Source organism: Anopheles ziemanni, chromosome X (genome assembly GCF_943734765.1).
Source record: "Anopheles ziemanni chromosome X, idAnoZiCoDA_A2_x.2, whole genome shotgun sequence".
NCBI lineage: Eukaryota > Metazoa > Arthropoda > Insecta > Diptera > Culicidae > Anopheles > Anopheles ziemanni.
In genome coordinates, this window is record NC_080707.1 from 2877382 (window position 1) to 2890989 (window position 13608).

At 52.2% G+C, this 13608-nt stretch overlaps 4 protein-coding genes across 4 annotated transcripts; 2 read left to right on the plus strand and 2 right to left on the minus strand.

The window, feature by feature from the left end:
* Positions 1-1790: 1790 nt before the first annotated feature.
* LOC131291328 (cystathionine beta-synthase-like protein) lies at positions 1791-5042 on the plus strand. Its single transcript, XM_058320526.1, has 6 exons — positions 1791-2307; positions 3159-3265; positions 3366-4266; positions 4344-4478; positions 4541-4734; positions 4828-5042. The coding sequence occupies exons 1-6, from the start codon at positions 2138-2140 to the stop codon at positions 4950-4952; spliced, it is 1632 nt and encodes a 543-aa protein (XP_058176509.1). The 5' UTR covers positions 1791-2137; the 3' UTR covers positions 4953-5042.
* Positions 5043-6026: 984 nt separating this feature from the next.
* On the plus strand, positions 6027-7876 carry LOC131290526 (uncharacterized). The gene is made up of 2 exons (XM_058319678.1): positions 6027-6956; positions 7205-7876. The coding sequence occupies exons 1-2, from the start codon at positions 6027-6029 to the stop codon at positions 7874-7876; spliced, it is 1602 nt and encodes a 533-aa protein (XP_058175661.1).
* Positions 7877-8333: 457 nt separating this feature from the next.
* LOC131290527 (transferrin) lies at positions 8334-10524 on the minus strand. The gene is made up of 2 exons (XM_058319679.1): positions 9051-10524; positions 8334-8672 (listed from the first exon to the last, which is right to left on the minus strand). The coding sequence occupies exons 1-2, from the start codon at positions 10475-10477 to the stop codon at positions 8435-8437; spliced, it is 1665 nt and encodes a 554-aa protein (XP_058175662.1). The 5' UTR covers positions 10478-10524; the 3' UTR covers positions 8334-8434.
* Positions 10525-11224: 700 nt separating this feature from the next.
* On the minus strand, positions 11225-12966 carry LOC131290528 (aladin-like). Its single transcript, XM_058319680.1, has 3 exons — positions 12889-12966; positions 11873-12815; positions 11225-11660 (listed from the first exon to the last, which is right to left on the minus strand). The coding sequence occupies exons 1-3, from the start codon at positions 12964-12966 to the stop codon at positions 11251-11253; spliced, it is 1431 nt and encodes a 476-aa protein (XP_058175663.1). The 3' UTR covers positions 11225-11250.
* Positions 12967-13608: the final 642 nt, after the last annotated feature.

The following is a 13608-nucleotide window of genomic DNA, read 5'->3' on the forward strand; positions in this document are numbered from 1 at the left end:
AAACAGCACAGATTCACTAGAATTGTTTTCCCATGCTCTCGGGAAACAAAAGAATATGATTCATTCCTTTTGAAGAACGTTCTAGCTTCAAAGTACAGCATCTGGTATTTTGATTGACATTGTTGCTGCAGCTGGTAAGGTTTCTAACATGCAACTAAGAAACAGGAAGAAACTAGCCATGTTTTTCAATGACCTCCGGAAACATTCTCTGATTCACTCCTTTTGATGCTCGACCGTGAATAATGAAAATATAAACATTATGTTTCGATGGAAAGCCTTTGATCGGCGTGCGAATTTTTTAGGAGAAGCATGGTATAGAAACACACATTGGTAACGTTTCAAACATGCAAATATGCTACAGCAAGAAAAAAAAATTTCCATGCCCTTTGGATAAAAAAATTATTCATTTTCTTTGAAGATCATTGAAGTTTGAAAGTAAGGAATCAAAATACAAACGTTATGTTTCGGAGTCTTTGATCGTCGTGTATCTTTTTGCAAGAGATGCATAGCTAAAACTGAAAATGTTCAACGTTTCAAACATATTTGCGTTTGTGCAGTAACAACAAAAAATAGAAGTATTTTCAAATATGCTCAGGAAACATAGAAATTATGCTGCCATGTCTTTGAAGTGCCCTTCCAGCTTCAAAGTAAAGAATCAAAATAAAAACGTTATGTTTCGATGTAAATCCTTTGAACATCATGTATCCGGCGAAAGAGTTGCAAAAGAGAGTAACGCTGCAACAGGGGCATACAAACAAGCGTAATAGATTCAGTTTTGAGGTAGTTCGGTAAAATTAGCGCAATCAAATTGCAACGTGAGAAGGCAGGGAAAATAATGCAATTAATAGAAGACGAGCGCACTCGTTAAATGCTTAGTTCAACCTTCCCCATTAAACCCTTGAAGTGCTGTATTTTTTCCCTTCCAATAGCATTGCTTAACTTTTATTTTAACTTATTTCTACTTTCAACTTCATTGTTGCCCAATTATTCTCATCCTGCTCGAGTGGTATGAACTTTCAAATGTTCGCGATGTTTCGGAAGTGTAATAATTTCCTCCTTCACAGCGATAAAACCGCAGTTTGCGGTGTACTGGAACACACCCATCGCTTATCGTTGTGAGAATGAGAACAGGAATTTCTTTGCAGCACTACAAATTGTGATTTCAGTGCAGTACAAAATGATTTCCTTATGTTCCAGTGCTGGAAGCAAAGCACGTGAGAGCAGGGTCATGTTCCTCCAGCATCCGAAGCGTGCGGTCAATTAGCGCGACGGGGAAGAACGGACGGGGTCAACATCAACGACGAGAGCGAGAGCAGAGCGACGGAAAAGCAGCCCCATCCGAGGCGCGGGTTATCAACAAGAACCGCAACCAAACCGCGGAAGGAGCTGATAGTTCTGGAGCGGCTGGATGCTGCGATGAGATCTGTGTGTAGATGGGAGAGCACATCGGAGGACGGCGGAGTAAAAAACCACCAAAACCAGTAACCACTACCACCCGAGCGCAGTAACACACACCGCTAGGCGTAGCAGAGTAGCGAACGGCGGCTGGGTTGGCAACGGATCCGGCGGTGAACCATTTTTAAGAACGACGTGCGTTGGGCCGCAGTACTCATTTCATTGCTGTCCATCGTCTGAACTGTACCGTGTGCAAGTGTCAACCTACGTGTGGCTACGAATTGTTGTTCGAGAGATTGTCGGTGCGATTTCCAGCGCATCGATATTTACCTCCTGCCCGGCAGCGAGAAGCGCAAGTCTGTTCTGCCAATACCGAAGGGCACCGAAGCCCAGCGGTGACGTTTGACTGCACTTCGTACACACCTGAACCAGTGCCCGTATCCGTGCCACGTTTTTTCGTGTAGTGTGCGTACGACGCAACCAGCCCGCGCGTGTGCTCGTGCTTTCCAGTGGAGCGTTTTCCACTGCATATCCACCAAGGGCCCAAAGGTATCCCATTCAGAACGCCACAACTAATCACTGCCTCAAAGAAGAAGCACAGAGGCGAGCCACGAGTACCGCGTGTTGTGCGACGTTGTGCTGAAGCAGCAGGCTGGTTGATAAATCAGCACACGATAGCAGATTGACCGAATTGATTGACCCTACCATCAACACCCGCCACGCAAGCGAGCGGATCGAAAACATGGCATCCAATCATCGAAACTGTCCCATGAACGGCCATCGGTCAGTGAACCAGCCCCGCACCGAAACGGACGAGGACCCGATGGCAAACTTCATTCGACCCGATCAACCTTCCCGCTGTACCTGGGCGCTGGGCACCGAAGTGGCCAGCCCACACCACCACGAACCACTGTAAGTAGAGGAGACCGTTATTGTACAGGATTCGAAGCGCACCCGACCCGTACAAAAGATTGTAACCGAATTTGCGTCATCTCTCACCATCTGTCTGTGATGTCTAGCGTGGCCAGAACCGCCACAAAAGGCCGATGGACGATTAGAATCCACCGTGGACGGGCAGGTTAAAGGTTCATGGACATATTTTTCGTTTCTTCGTTTCGCACGTGGTGGCGCTGATTAGAATCTTTCCTATCGACGTCACATTCTTAGACGTATTTTTTTCTCTGCCCTCTTTAAAATGTAAGTTCCTAATGATGGGTAGATAAGCAGAAATTTTAGTCTACTGTGCATGGGAATATACTTACAACAACCCAATCGAAGCGTAGTGTATTTCTGCATACCGAATTCTTCATCAACACACGTGTTGTCTTTATGCAGAAAAAAGGTGTGTTTTTTTCGCGCATTGCAATGGACGTCGTGTCTTAACGACAGCGTTCCTGCATGAGGTGATGTCTGTTTACAATGGGTGATCTCAGATTCCCACACCTTTTCTGCCACAACGACGGAGTCGTACCGTTTTCCGTTGGAAACGTCCGGAAAAGAATGGTTGCAGCAAAATATTTATTTTAACTGGCGTGATTAGGGATCCTCCCCGCGGCGTCGGGACCCCCCCATGGGCGATCAATTTTAAATAACACGTTATCAGTAATGCGCGCCAGTGTCAGGGTGCCCGCGGGTTCTCATCGCGGTAACGCGCGATTTTAACCCACGATGTATTTGGCTTCGTCCTTCTCTGCCCTACTCCTACAGGGAGTTGATCCCTAATCTATTGGTCTAACGAAAAATGTTACTCCCCATTCGCATAGCGCCCCGAAACCTTCGGTTCTCCCGTCAATTCTGGAAGCGGTCGGAGGCACGCCGCTGGTGAAGCTGAACAAAATTCCACAGTCGTACGGCCTCAAGTGCAACGTTTGTGAGTATGATGATCTTGCGATGTCCGAGCGAACACACACAGATACACATGACTAACGTCGGTTTTTTGCATTTTTGGGTTTATCGCGCGCCCTTCGAAGATGTGAAATGTGAGTTTCTCAACCCGGGCGGTTCGGTGAAGGACCGTATCGGCGTACGCATGGTGCTGGAAGCGGAGCGGCAGGGTTTGCTGAAGCCGGGCTGCACCATTATCGAGCCGACGTCCGGCAACACCGGTATCGGGCTGGCGATGGCGGCAGCCGCCCGTGGCTACCGCTGCCTGATCGTGATGCCGGAGAAGATGTCCAACGAGAAGGTGGACACGCTGAAGGCGCTCGGTGCCGAGGTCATCCGTACGCCGACGGAGGCGGCCTTCGACTCGCCGGAGGGTCTGATAGCCGTGTCGCAGCGGCTGCAACGCTCCATCCCGGACTCGGTCATCCTCGACCAGTATCGCAACGCGGGCAACCCGCTGGCGCACTACGACGGCACGGGGGCCGAAATCGTGCAGCAGCTGGACGGGCGGGTGGACATGGTGGTGATCGGCACCGGAACCGGTGGCACCATGACCGGCATCGGGCGCAAGATAAAGGAGGCCTGCCCGTCCTGCCAGGTGATTGCCGCCGACCCGGAGGGCTCCATTCTGGCCGAACCGGAGGAGCTGAACCGTTCGGAAGTGAGCTTCTACGAGGTCGAGGGTGTAGGCTATGACTTTTTGCCGACCGTGCTTGACCGGTCCGTTGTTGACCGGTGGTACAAGTTCAACGATCGCGCCGCACTGCCCCTAGCACGACGGCTCATTCGCGACGAGGGGCTGCTGTGCGGTGGAAGCAGTGGTGGCAACCTGTACGTCGCACTCGAGGCGGCCAAAACGCTGACCGAGGGTCAGAACTGTGTCGTCATCCTCCCGGACAACATCCGCAACTACCTGACGAAGTTCGTCTCGGACAACTGGATGGAGGCACGCAAGTTCAAGGAGTCGGAAAACTGCTACGATCAAAAGTATGGGTTTCCAAAGGGGCATTTTGTCGGCTGTTTATCGTTCCCATTTCAATCCGTCCTTCACTCCCCCCTCACAGGTGGTGGAACAATCAGTTACACTCAGTACCGATCGACGCACCGGTAACAGTGCGCGTCGATGCGAACTTGGAGGATGCCATCGCCTTGATGAAACAGAACCATCGCGACCAGCTGCCTGTTGTGGACGAAGAAGGGTAACAACACTCCTTACCCAACCCCTAGACCGAGTAAACGACTGTCAAACTGTATCTTGCAGGACCATCAAGGGCGTTGTGCACCTACCGAACCTAATGTCCAAGGTGTTGAACCGCCAGGCGAAACCAACCGACCCGGTTACGCGTGCCATTTACAAGCAGTTCGTCAAAGTCGACCAAAACGACAACGTCGGGCGCGCGTCCCGTATTCTCGAGAAGGACAGCTTCGTCCTGATCACCAATCAAGAGCAATCTGGTAAGACGATAGGCGATCGTCGCGGTTGAACCATTGCATAGAGGCGAAACACATTTTTCTAACACCCTGCATTCGATTTTCTTTTCTTCTTAGCCACGGATGCTTCGAGTAAGGAGGTACTGGTTGGGGTACTGACGCAGCGGGCACTATTCGAATACATCTCCGCACAGCAGCAGCAGCAGGTGGCGGCCACGAATGGCAATGGAAACGCCGAATGACAACGTGCACCATCGACTTGGTACAACTAGTTGTACACTATCCTTCAAGACGAACAATTGATTCGCAACTAACGACATAGTTGAAGTTCCTCGGTATCGGTAGCACTCAAGGATTTCAACTCAAAGCCCACCCCATATTTTAGTAATTTTTTACCCACTTGACAAACAAAATAAAGGACCTTTGAGACAAAAGACATCGCAATCGATTTTCTTACACAACAATCAACACAATGGGTGAGAGAAACGCCTTTCGTAAAAGGTAGTGAAAGTGGTGTAGCTCCTAGCTTCTAACGGGAAACTTAAACGCTCGAACAGGGTGTGTGCGTGGGTCATGAGCCGGAACACGGTCACGGTCTCAGGGTTTGACTGTCTGTGCCGGTCTCGATGATGGTGCTGATGACGGGTCGTAGGTAAGCCCTAATCCTCACAAATCCGATTTGAAAAAACTACGTACGTAAGAGAATCGCTTACCCCTTTTCTCGTCGCCCGTTGCAGCCCAGGATTGGTATGGAGGAACAGGTGACACAGGAACAATCTGCTACCTGGGTGTGTGTGTGTGTGTGTCCGTTGACTTCCGGCACGGGGCAGGACGAGGCGCTTCCGTCTGCGGCGGTTGATGGACGTCGACGCCGTGAAGAAGAAGTGTGTTTTGCCGGAGATACACCGGATAACCGCAACGCTCGTCACAAAACTGCGGCATCGGTGCTGATAAGATAAACAGCCGTAGGGCACTGTATGCACACGTCCGATACCGCGGGCGATCGGCATCGATTGGTGTGAGCAGGTGCGCAAATAGCGGGGGAGGGGGCGAGTTGCAGAGTCGGTGCGATGGATCACCACCGGAGACCGTGGTCCGGGGTAGATGGGAGCAGGTATCCAGCGGGTGTCTGCGACGTTCCGGTTCGCTGCAGGCGCAGCAATGGCAACAGTAACGCCCGCACACTCACAGCACAATCACTCAGCACGCGCGCTCGGTGTCAGTCGTTGCTCCAACGTCGTGCTGTGCGGTCACGGTACGGTACACTCTTCTTCCTTTCTTCCTTTTGTTGCGTTTTTTGTTTTCGTCTCGGTGCGATGGCCGACGCGGTGGAACGTAAGGCGAGTGCGTCGGGGGAAGGGGTGCCGGAGCTGGCCGTGGTGAAGCTGGGCACGCTGGAGGAACCGCAATCGCCGAGCATACGCTCGGACTCGTCGTCCGAGTGTCGGAAGTCTTCGCTGCTGGTGTACGGCGACGGCCACTTCAGCATCACGCTGAAGCACTACGACAGCATCGTGGCGGAGGTGAAGTGTCCCGGGTGCGCGGAACCCATGGACGGCGCCATCACCATGTGCTGCACCGGCCACAGCATCTGCGCGGCCTGTCGCCGTAAGTTTGGCGTGTGCCCGCTGTGCGGCGACCGGTTCAGCGAGCTGCGCAACTACACACTGGAGGCGATCGTGTCGAAGGTGCAGTTCCCCTGCAAGAACGCGGCCCGGGGCTGCACGGTCCGGTTGCCGCTGCAGCTGCTCCGCTGGCACCGCGAGCGCTGCAGCTACAAGCCGATCGAGTGCTTCATGGGCAAGGTGTGGGACGCGTGCGGGTGGCAGGGGTGCGAGCGGGACTGGATGGAACACTGCCTGGCGGCGCACGCCGATCGCGTGCACCAGGAGCCGACGGTGGCGCTGCGGTGGGACTATGGGGACGAGAGCGCGGGGCAGCGGGCCGGCGCACAGCTGGTGGTGGCCTACTACGTCCTCCGGGCGCACGACGAGGCGTTCAATCTGTACCAGGTGTACGACCCGGACAGCCTGACCGTGCTGTGGACGGTGATCTGCGCCACCAAGGAGTCCAAGGTGAGCGCCCGGTACGCGTTCGAGCTGGAACTCTACTCACCGGTCGACAGCTGGAAGCTGCTGGTGCAGCGCTTCCCCTGCCACTCCGAGCTCGATCCGGACTTCCTCAAGGATGGCCACTGCGTGAAGATTCCCCTCTCCGAGGCGCTACGATTTATGGCGGAAGACAAGGTGAGTCAGTACGTACACACGATGCAGTATATAGCAAAGGTCGTTTGATTAACGGCGGCGTTTCATTGAACAATGATAGCACGAACCAAGCTCGCGGTGAGATAATATCGCTCAAATGAGTACCCTAATGCACCATTCCCTCCCATTAGCTATCGAAAGTCGCCCAACTTAGCGATTGGAGACTCCCCAATGTCTTAACTTAGAGCAAAACAGCTGTGACGAAACTCTTTACGGTTTTCTTACGGCAGGTACTACACTATCGTGTACGAATTCTGGAAGTTGGACCAGTTAGGAGCAGCAGTCTGGCCAAGCTGGACGCGCCGGCCTGCTCCAGCCCATCCTGTGCGCCAGACTACAGCTGTAAGCACATCGAAAATGTCAACCTTAAGGGCGTCCCGGAGGGTAACATCATCGTACGGAAGCAACCGGTAGCGGACGGGACGGGCGAGTGGTACGGCAGCGTTCAACCACTGTCGAATGGGCGTCCGGGCGATGCCAGCAATGCTTTCGCCGAGGTAGACGACGATGACGTGTTTCTGCCGTACGTCGATCAGGGTGCTGCTGCTGCTGGCAGCTCGCCGGTGCGAGCAACCGGGAGTATGAAACTGGCCTCCTCGGTGCCGGTGCTAGCCCGACCGCTCGTATCAACACCGCCCGCACAACCCGGCAGCACGGAGGTGGAGCTACAACCCATACAGCAGCTGGTCCGCGTCAAGATGGCGGAGCGGGAGGAACCGGTCAGGATGCACGCGGTCTACACCACGACGAAGCAGCTGACCAGAGCGAACGGACTGGTGGACGGCCGGGCGCCATCCACCGAAAGCCTAGCGAAACCACCCAAAGGCACGGGCCTCTCCAAGTTCTACAACGTGACGATGTACAAGGCGGCAAAGTTTTTGGACAAAAAGAGCATCAAGTGATGCTGCCGACGGTTGCTTTGGTTCGGCTGCCGACAGCCACGTAGATCAACCTTGAGCTAGCATTGCATTTTGAACACTCTTTTAAGGTCACACATCGTGTATAATTCTATCGCCGAGCGCAAGCCTCTATCAACCTACAGCAACATCTTTCGAAGAGACGGACAACACACGGCGTGTTTTCGGGTTGTGCAAAACAGAAATTCAACGAGAGCAGGAACTCAGACAAAAAGGCAATACAACAATAAACATTAGAGGACGAAAAAAAACGAAATATCGTTGAAAAACCAATGAAAGGTGGTGTTTTTGACTGTTTCACTGTTTGTGCATCAAATCAAGTTCAATCGGAAGTTTCCAATCAACATCAATCATACGATATTTGCGTACACCAGCGAGCTTGGTTCGTGCTCCACCCATCACCAGACTATCTGCGGATAGCCAACCAACCACCGATCACTTATGAAGTTGTTAAGGAGATTATTTATTTGTCAGTAGCCAAAGCAAACCCACCACCAGCCGAAATCACCTGGCATATCTGTCCTTTGTCGGCAATGCTTGCCACTAATTGTCCGCCAACGAATTCTTGTTTAGTGCCGCCAGCTTGGCTGCGTTGTCGTGGAACATCAGGTTACTGATCGGGTCGGCCTGGCCTTCCACCCGGAACGAACCGAACAGCCGGAACACCAGCGCATTCGGCTTGCCAGCCCCGAACGTTTCGGACAGCGCGATGAACGCGTGCACAATGCTGTCCTGTTCCGCTTCGTCCATTTCCGGTCGCACGTAGACGGTTGCTCCGGTGCTGAAGGGGAGAGAAAGACATTCAAAACGGTTTTTAAAAGGGTTTTTTTTTTTTAAAACCAACATCCAGCAAATGTCTTCCTCTGTCATACATGGCTGTACTACATATAATAACCAAAATGAAGATCGTTTTTAACAACCAAAGTGCCGGATCCTGCTTGAGAATTGGCATATCTCAACTCAACTCCGGAAAGGAAGCTCAAAAATAGACGATCGGTTCTCACACACTTCCATTGTGTTGTTGCTGAGATATGCCATCTTCATGTTTGGACTTTGGCGAAGAAATTTGCGAATGTTGCTCTGTAAAAACGCTGTACGATAAGGGCCTTTGAACGAAATTCACTTCACAAATATAAACAGTGATAAAAGCAACACCTACCTTGCATCGCCATTCTTTGCTCCGTTTGTTTTCGCCGCACCGTCGGCGTATACCTCCGTGACGACCGCCTTCAGCTGCGAAGAGTACTTGTTCAGCACCACCACGTCCGCCTCCTTGCCGCTGCGGACAGCTTCAACGCACGCCTCTTCGGTTTTCAGCACGCACTGGAGGGCCGGCCGGACGTCCCGGGAGTACGCCACGCGTCGCAACACCTCGCACTTCTGGCGCTCGGGCTCGCTGGTAACGCACAGCCGTACCGCGCTGCCGTACGGTCCCTCGCGTTCGATCACCTCCACGTAGTTTGCCTTCCGCAGATAGTCACCGGGCGCCATCAGTTCCTTCCGGTTGACGAGCGGATTGGTCGCCTTGATACCGAGCGCTACGACTGCCGACCGGTCGGCCTCGGGCGCCGTCGATTGCGGGCCGTTATAGAAGCGATCGAGCTGCTGAGTGGCATCCTGCAGCCGTTGGGAGCGAGTCCCACTGTAGTCCCCGTTGGTGAGCAGAACCGGCCAGGGACGCTGGGCCCAGGAGCAGGGTGCCGTACCGTCCGCGATCGGGCGTGTCGTGCCGTCCTCGCACAGGTAAACATAGTCCTCCGGTCGGGCGGCCGGATTGCGGGCAGGTTGCGCCGTTCCACCCGGGGTCACCGGGAGCCCAAAGTACTTGCGCACGAAGATCGTCTTGGTGAACGCCACGTCACCGCTGTTCTCTACCAGACAGCGAATGGCACCCTCGTAGCCGGCGTACCTGTCCTGCTTGTCGCACTGGGCCGGCGCATCGCAGCGCTCGCAGAGGTTCGCGAACCGGTGCTTCAGCAGCACATCGTTGTCGGCATGGGGTGAGTAGGGTCCGGGCAGGCAGGCCGCATTGAAGAATTCCGACAGCGCGGTCAGCTCGCGCTCCACCGTCGACAGCGCACCGTCGGCCACCGGCAGCTTCAGCAAACCGGCACGCTGCAACCGCGCCACCGGAATCTTGTAGCCAACGTTGCGCCCGAACCCGGTGTGGCAGGACTTTTTGCCGCGCAGGTCCTCCAGGCTGCGGAAACCGTCCGCCGCGCGCACGAGCATAATTCCCTCGTAGCGGAACGGCGACGCCGGTTCTTCGGTCGTGCGTTGCTCCGCAAACACCGCAAAGTCCTGGTTCTCCATCTTCATCGCGACGTACAGGTCTTCCGGATCGGCCATCACAAAGTCCGCCTGCCGATTGCGTACCAACCGCAGGCATTCGGTGCGATCCAGTCCGCTAACGCACTCGATCCCCACACCGGCCGCACTCGTCAATCGGCTGCAGTTGGCTTGAAGCTGCTCCGGAACGCACCAGCGAACCGTCGCTCCATCCTTCTCCGCCGATGGAGCTCCGAAGGCACCGGCTACAAGCGCCAGGGCCAACAACAGCCCCCGACCTGCCAGTACTACTTTCATCGTACACCCTGAAACCTCTCAATCAGAACCTTTTCGACGGCGGGACCTGATCCGGGCCTCGCTGCGCTTGTTTGCCGTCTATCAGCCGGAGCTAGTAGCATCCCGCTTTTTATACTCTGCGGCTGTGTCCATTTTTAAAACATACACTATCCCTATCGGAAGCGTGGGCACCCGTAGAAACAAACACGGCCGATTTTTCAAACGCTCGCGATACTGATAACAACCGAGTTTCTTGTGTGTCAACCGTCCTATATTTGTGATGATCCAAATGATCAAAAGCAATAAGTCAAAAATACATAATAAAAAACTTGCTCTGGCCAAACGGAAATCCCAGTGGTTGCAACCGGTCCGTAAAAGCGGGAGGATGGAGCAGGAGAGAATATTGATGATAAGGAATATCATACCGGACTCGGGGATTTTTAGCTCCTCCGAGGTTTGCATTATGGTTCTGATTTGTATAATATAAACAATTGCTTGATAACTATGAACGCGGAGGTAGAATTATGTAATGGCCTTATCACACTGGCCACCCAATGGTGGCTTGGCCAAGTCACTGGACTGTCACTTACGAGTGATATAGTTTCGCTACGTGGGGAACAAAGCGTATCTATAAAGAATTAATTTGTTTTTATTACAACAGCAAATACCATAGAGGTTGAGGTTATCGAAACAAACTGACCGTTTTGAAACATGGTGAAACAATTTGAACGTTTTGACGTACGTGTTATAAAGTTAATTCTTCTAATATAAAATGTCCATTAGACATACAAGTTTCAATTCAAAGAATTGTTCACTAGTAGTGGCGTCGAATGTCGCAGCACTTTGTACTCTACACTATGCCCTTTCATTTGGTAGTACGAAATAGTCCCTGACGACCAGCCGACCGTAAGGACCGATTGGGCCGGCTTTCCCTGCTGGTCGGCATAGTTTTCCTGAAACACCATGCAAGACGGATAGCTCAGGCCGACGCCAGTGATCAAACAGTACGGATTGATGGAGAACTGTTGCCGTTCGATTTGGGTGAAGAAAACGGTTATCACAGCCGTATCTTTAAACGCGATCGCCAACACCATGTTTCGCTTGCACCAGGCAATGGACTGTGGATTGCCTCCGATTATCAACCCGTCGTCAGTTTTCGTTCGCTTAAGGTCCACCAAGGCACAAACTTTTCCGTTGTTACCGGCTTGAAATGAAATGAATGAATTATTGAAGGTAAGAAAACACGTGTAATACTAACACGGATTGCATGAAGCTTCTACACACAACGAGCAAACGATACAGCTCACTCGAGGACGGATTTGAGCTTCAGCCTTTTGCTACTGGTTTAGTTTGACTACACATACAGATTAATGTTAAACACAGCTAAGAGATGCACGCATAACGAACAATACTCACGTTTTGTTACGTCGAACTGTATGTGGAAGAGTTCCTGATCCTCCGTTGTGACGTAGAGCAGGTGATGCTCATTCTGCGACCAAACCAGCGACTGTATCGAGCCGCGTCTTATTTGCCAGCACGTATGCATGTACCGGCCCTGGAGGCTACCGATGTAAAACTGCTGCCCTATGGTCGACACTATCAGTTGCGCGCCAGTGGGTCCGAAGCCAACCAACGCGCACGGCCTGTTAAAGCGATGGAGTTCCTCATACCGATGATAGTCTGGGGACCAAACGTACACCCGGGAGTCGCTAATGCTGGCCGTTAGCAGCAGGTTGCCGTTGTCGCTCCAGCTAATGGACGACACCGGGCTGTGCTTGTTACCGCTATGCCGCAATGCGATCGGTGGAATGAGCGGACGCGAGAACTGGCTGGTCGGATCGACGGTCCACAGCAGCACACCGGTCTCGCAGCCGACGGCCAGCTCGCCGGCCGAGTTCGGGCGCCAGGCAAGGCAAGTAATCGACTCCTGTTGGTCGCTCTTCAGGATCGGTGTCACTTCCGCGTCCAGCGTGTATATGCAGATCGTATCGTTGACGGTGGCGACGGCAAGCTTAAAGATTCGCGGGTGAAAGGCAAGACTGCGGATCACACTCTGGGACCAGTTGCGTGTTTGCGAGTGCTTCACGAACAGGTTCATTGCTGTCTCGGATGGGCCCGATGGCCAAAATGCACCAATCCAGTTGCCGAACGACAGGAGTTTGCGGGCCACTGCCGACACCACCAAGTACTCCGACTGTTGCGCTACGAGCAGGCCCTCAAGCAGACCGCGCTCCATGTATGCGTTGATGACGCGCTTCGCTAGTGTTTCGGTGACCGGTAACAGTTTGCTGGACGCAGCATTCTGCATGTCGTCGGATATGCGATCACGGGGGAACGCTATTTCGGGAAAGTGGCCCATCTGAATGAATGACATGAGAATGACCGGACCGGTTTTACGCTTGCGCTCGCCTCGCATCCATTGCAATACGTACCAGTGGTTGAACCAATTTCGCCGAACTTGGCGGGAAATTATCAAGTGTAAGCAGACTGTTGCTCGCATTTTGATCCATGGTTGCGCTTGTTTCCGTTAACACTTCACCGTGCACTGTTATTTCGAAGCCGGCTGTTTGACATCTGACAAGTAGCCCGTACCAAGGTGACATTTGCCTTTCAGGTTACCGTAGTAAGTGTTGACATTCAGGAAAGTTAATTTATATTTTTTGGCTGATATAAAATGTGTGTAAAAAGTACCAACAATCAATTAAAATACACACGTCTTTGACGCTATCACATAAGCACCTCGCAAATTATTGGGCCGCAGTAATGTAAACATTTTGAAGTGAACCGGTTCGCGAAAGTGAAGTGTCTATCGAATCGGGACATGCAGATGTCATCTTATAGAGGCGGTGCGGATTACATTACGTTTCGTAAAGTTTATAGCCAGTAAAGTTAAAAAAGAACCGTTATTGAGAGAAAATACATAAATAAATATCTTTACGTTATGCCAAAGTTGGTTTGACCAATTATGTGTATCATGTAAAATCATGAATACAATTTCTGTGCTGTACTAACGGTTGTCTTATTACGGTACAATTATAAGTATACATGTTGTGGCCGAAACGCATTTCAAAGAGACCGTTTCGTTCCAGATTTATGTAAAGGGTAGCACGTAATCGTACGTAATCCGCGTCTATAGACGCAAGTGAAATAAA

Excerpts from the sequence above, each read along its gene's own strand:
- LOC131291328 (XM_058320526.1), top strand. The coding sequence starts at position 2,138 with ATGGCATCCAATCATCGAAACTGTCCCATGAACGGCCATCGGTCAGTG. Across the intron at positions 2,308-3,158 it reads CCACACCACCACGAACCACT|CGCCCCGAAACCTTCGGTTC; the intron begins GTAAGTAGAGGA and ends CCATTCGCATAG. Across the intron at positions 4,735-4,827 it reads CACCAATCAAGAGCAATCTG|CCACGGATGCTTCGAGTAAG; the intron begins GTAAGACGATAG and ends TTTTCTTCTTAG.
- LOC131290526 (XM_058319678.1), top strand. The coding sequence starts at position 6,027 with ATGGCCGACGCGGTGGAACGTAAGGCGAGTGCGTCGGGGGAAGGGGTG. Across the intron at positions 6,957-7,204 it reads GATTTATGGCGGAAGACAAG|GTACTACACTATCGTGTACG; the intron begins GTGAGTCAGTAC and ends TTCTTACGGCAG.
- LOC131290527 (XM_058319679.1), bottom strand. The coding sequence starts at position 10,477 with ATGAAAGTAGTACTGGCAGGTCGGGGGCTGTTGTTGGCCCTGGCGCTT. Across the intron at positions 8,673-9,050 it reads GCAAAGAATGGCGATGCAAG|CACCGGAGCAACCGTCTACG; the intron begins GTAGGTGTTGCT and ends TCTCCCCTTCAG.
- LOC131290528 (XM_058319680.1), bottom strand. The coding sequence starts at position 12,966 with ATGGATCAAAATGCGAGCAACAGTCTGCTTACACTTGATAATTTCCCG. Across the intron at positions 12,816-12,888 it reads CGAAATTGGTTCAACCACTG|ATGGGCCACTTTCCCGAAAT; the intron begins GTACGTATTGCA and ends TCATTCATTCAG. Across the intron at positions 11,661-11,872 it reads ACAGTTCGACGTAACAAAAC|CCGGTAACAACGGAAAAGTT; the intron begins GTGAGTATTGTT and ends TTTCATTTCAAG.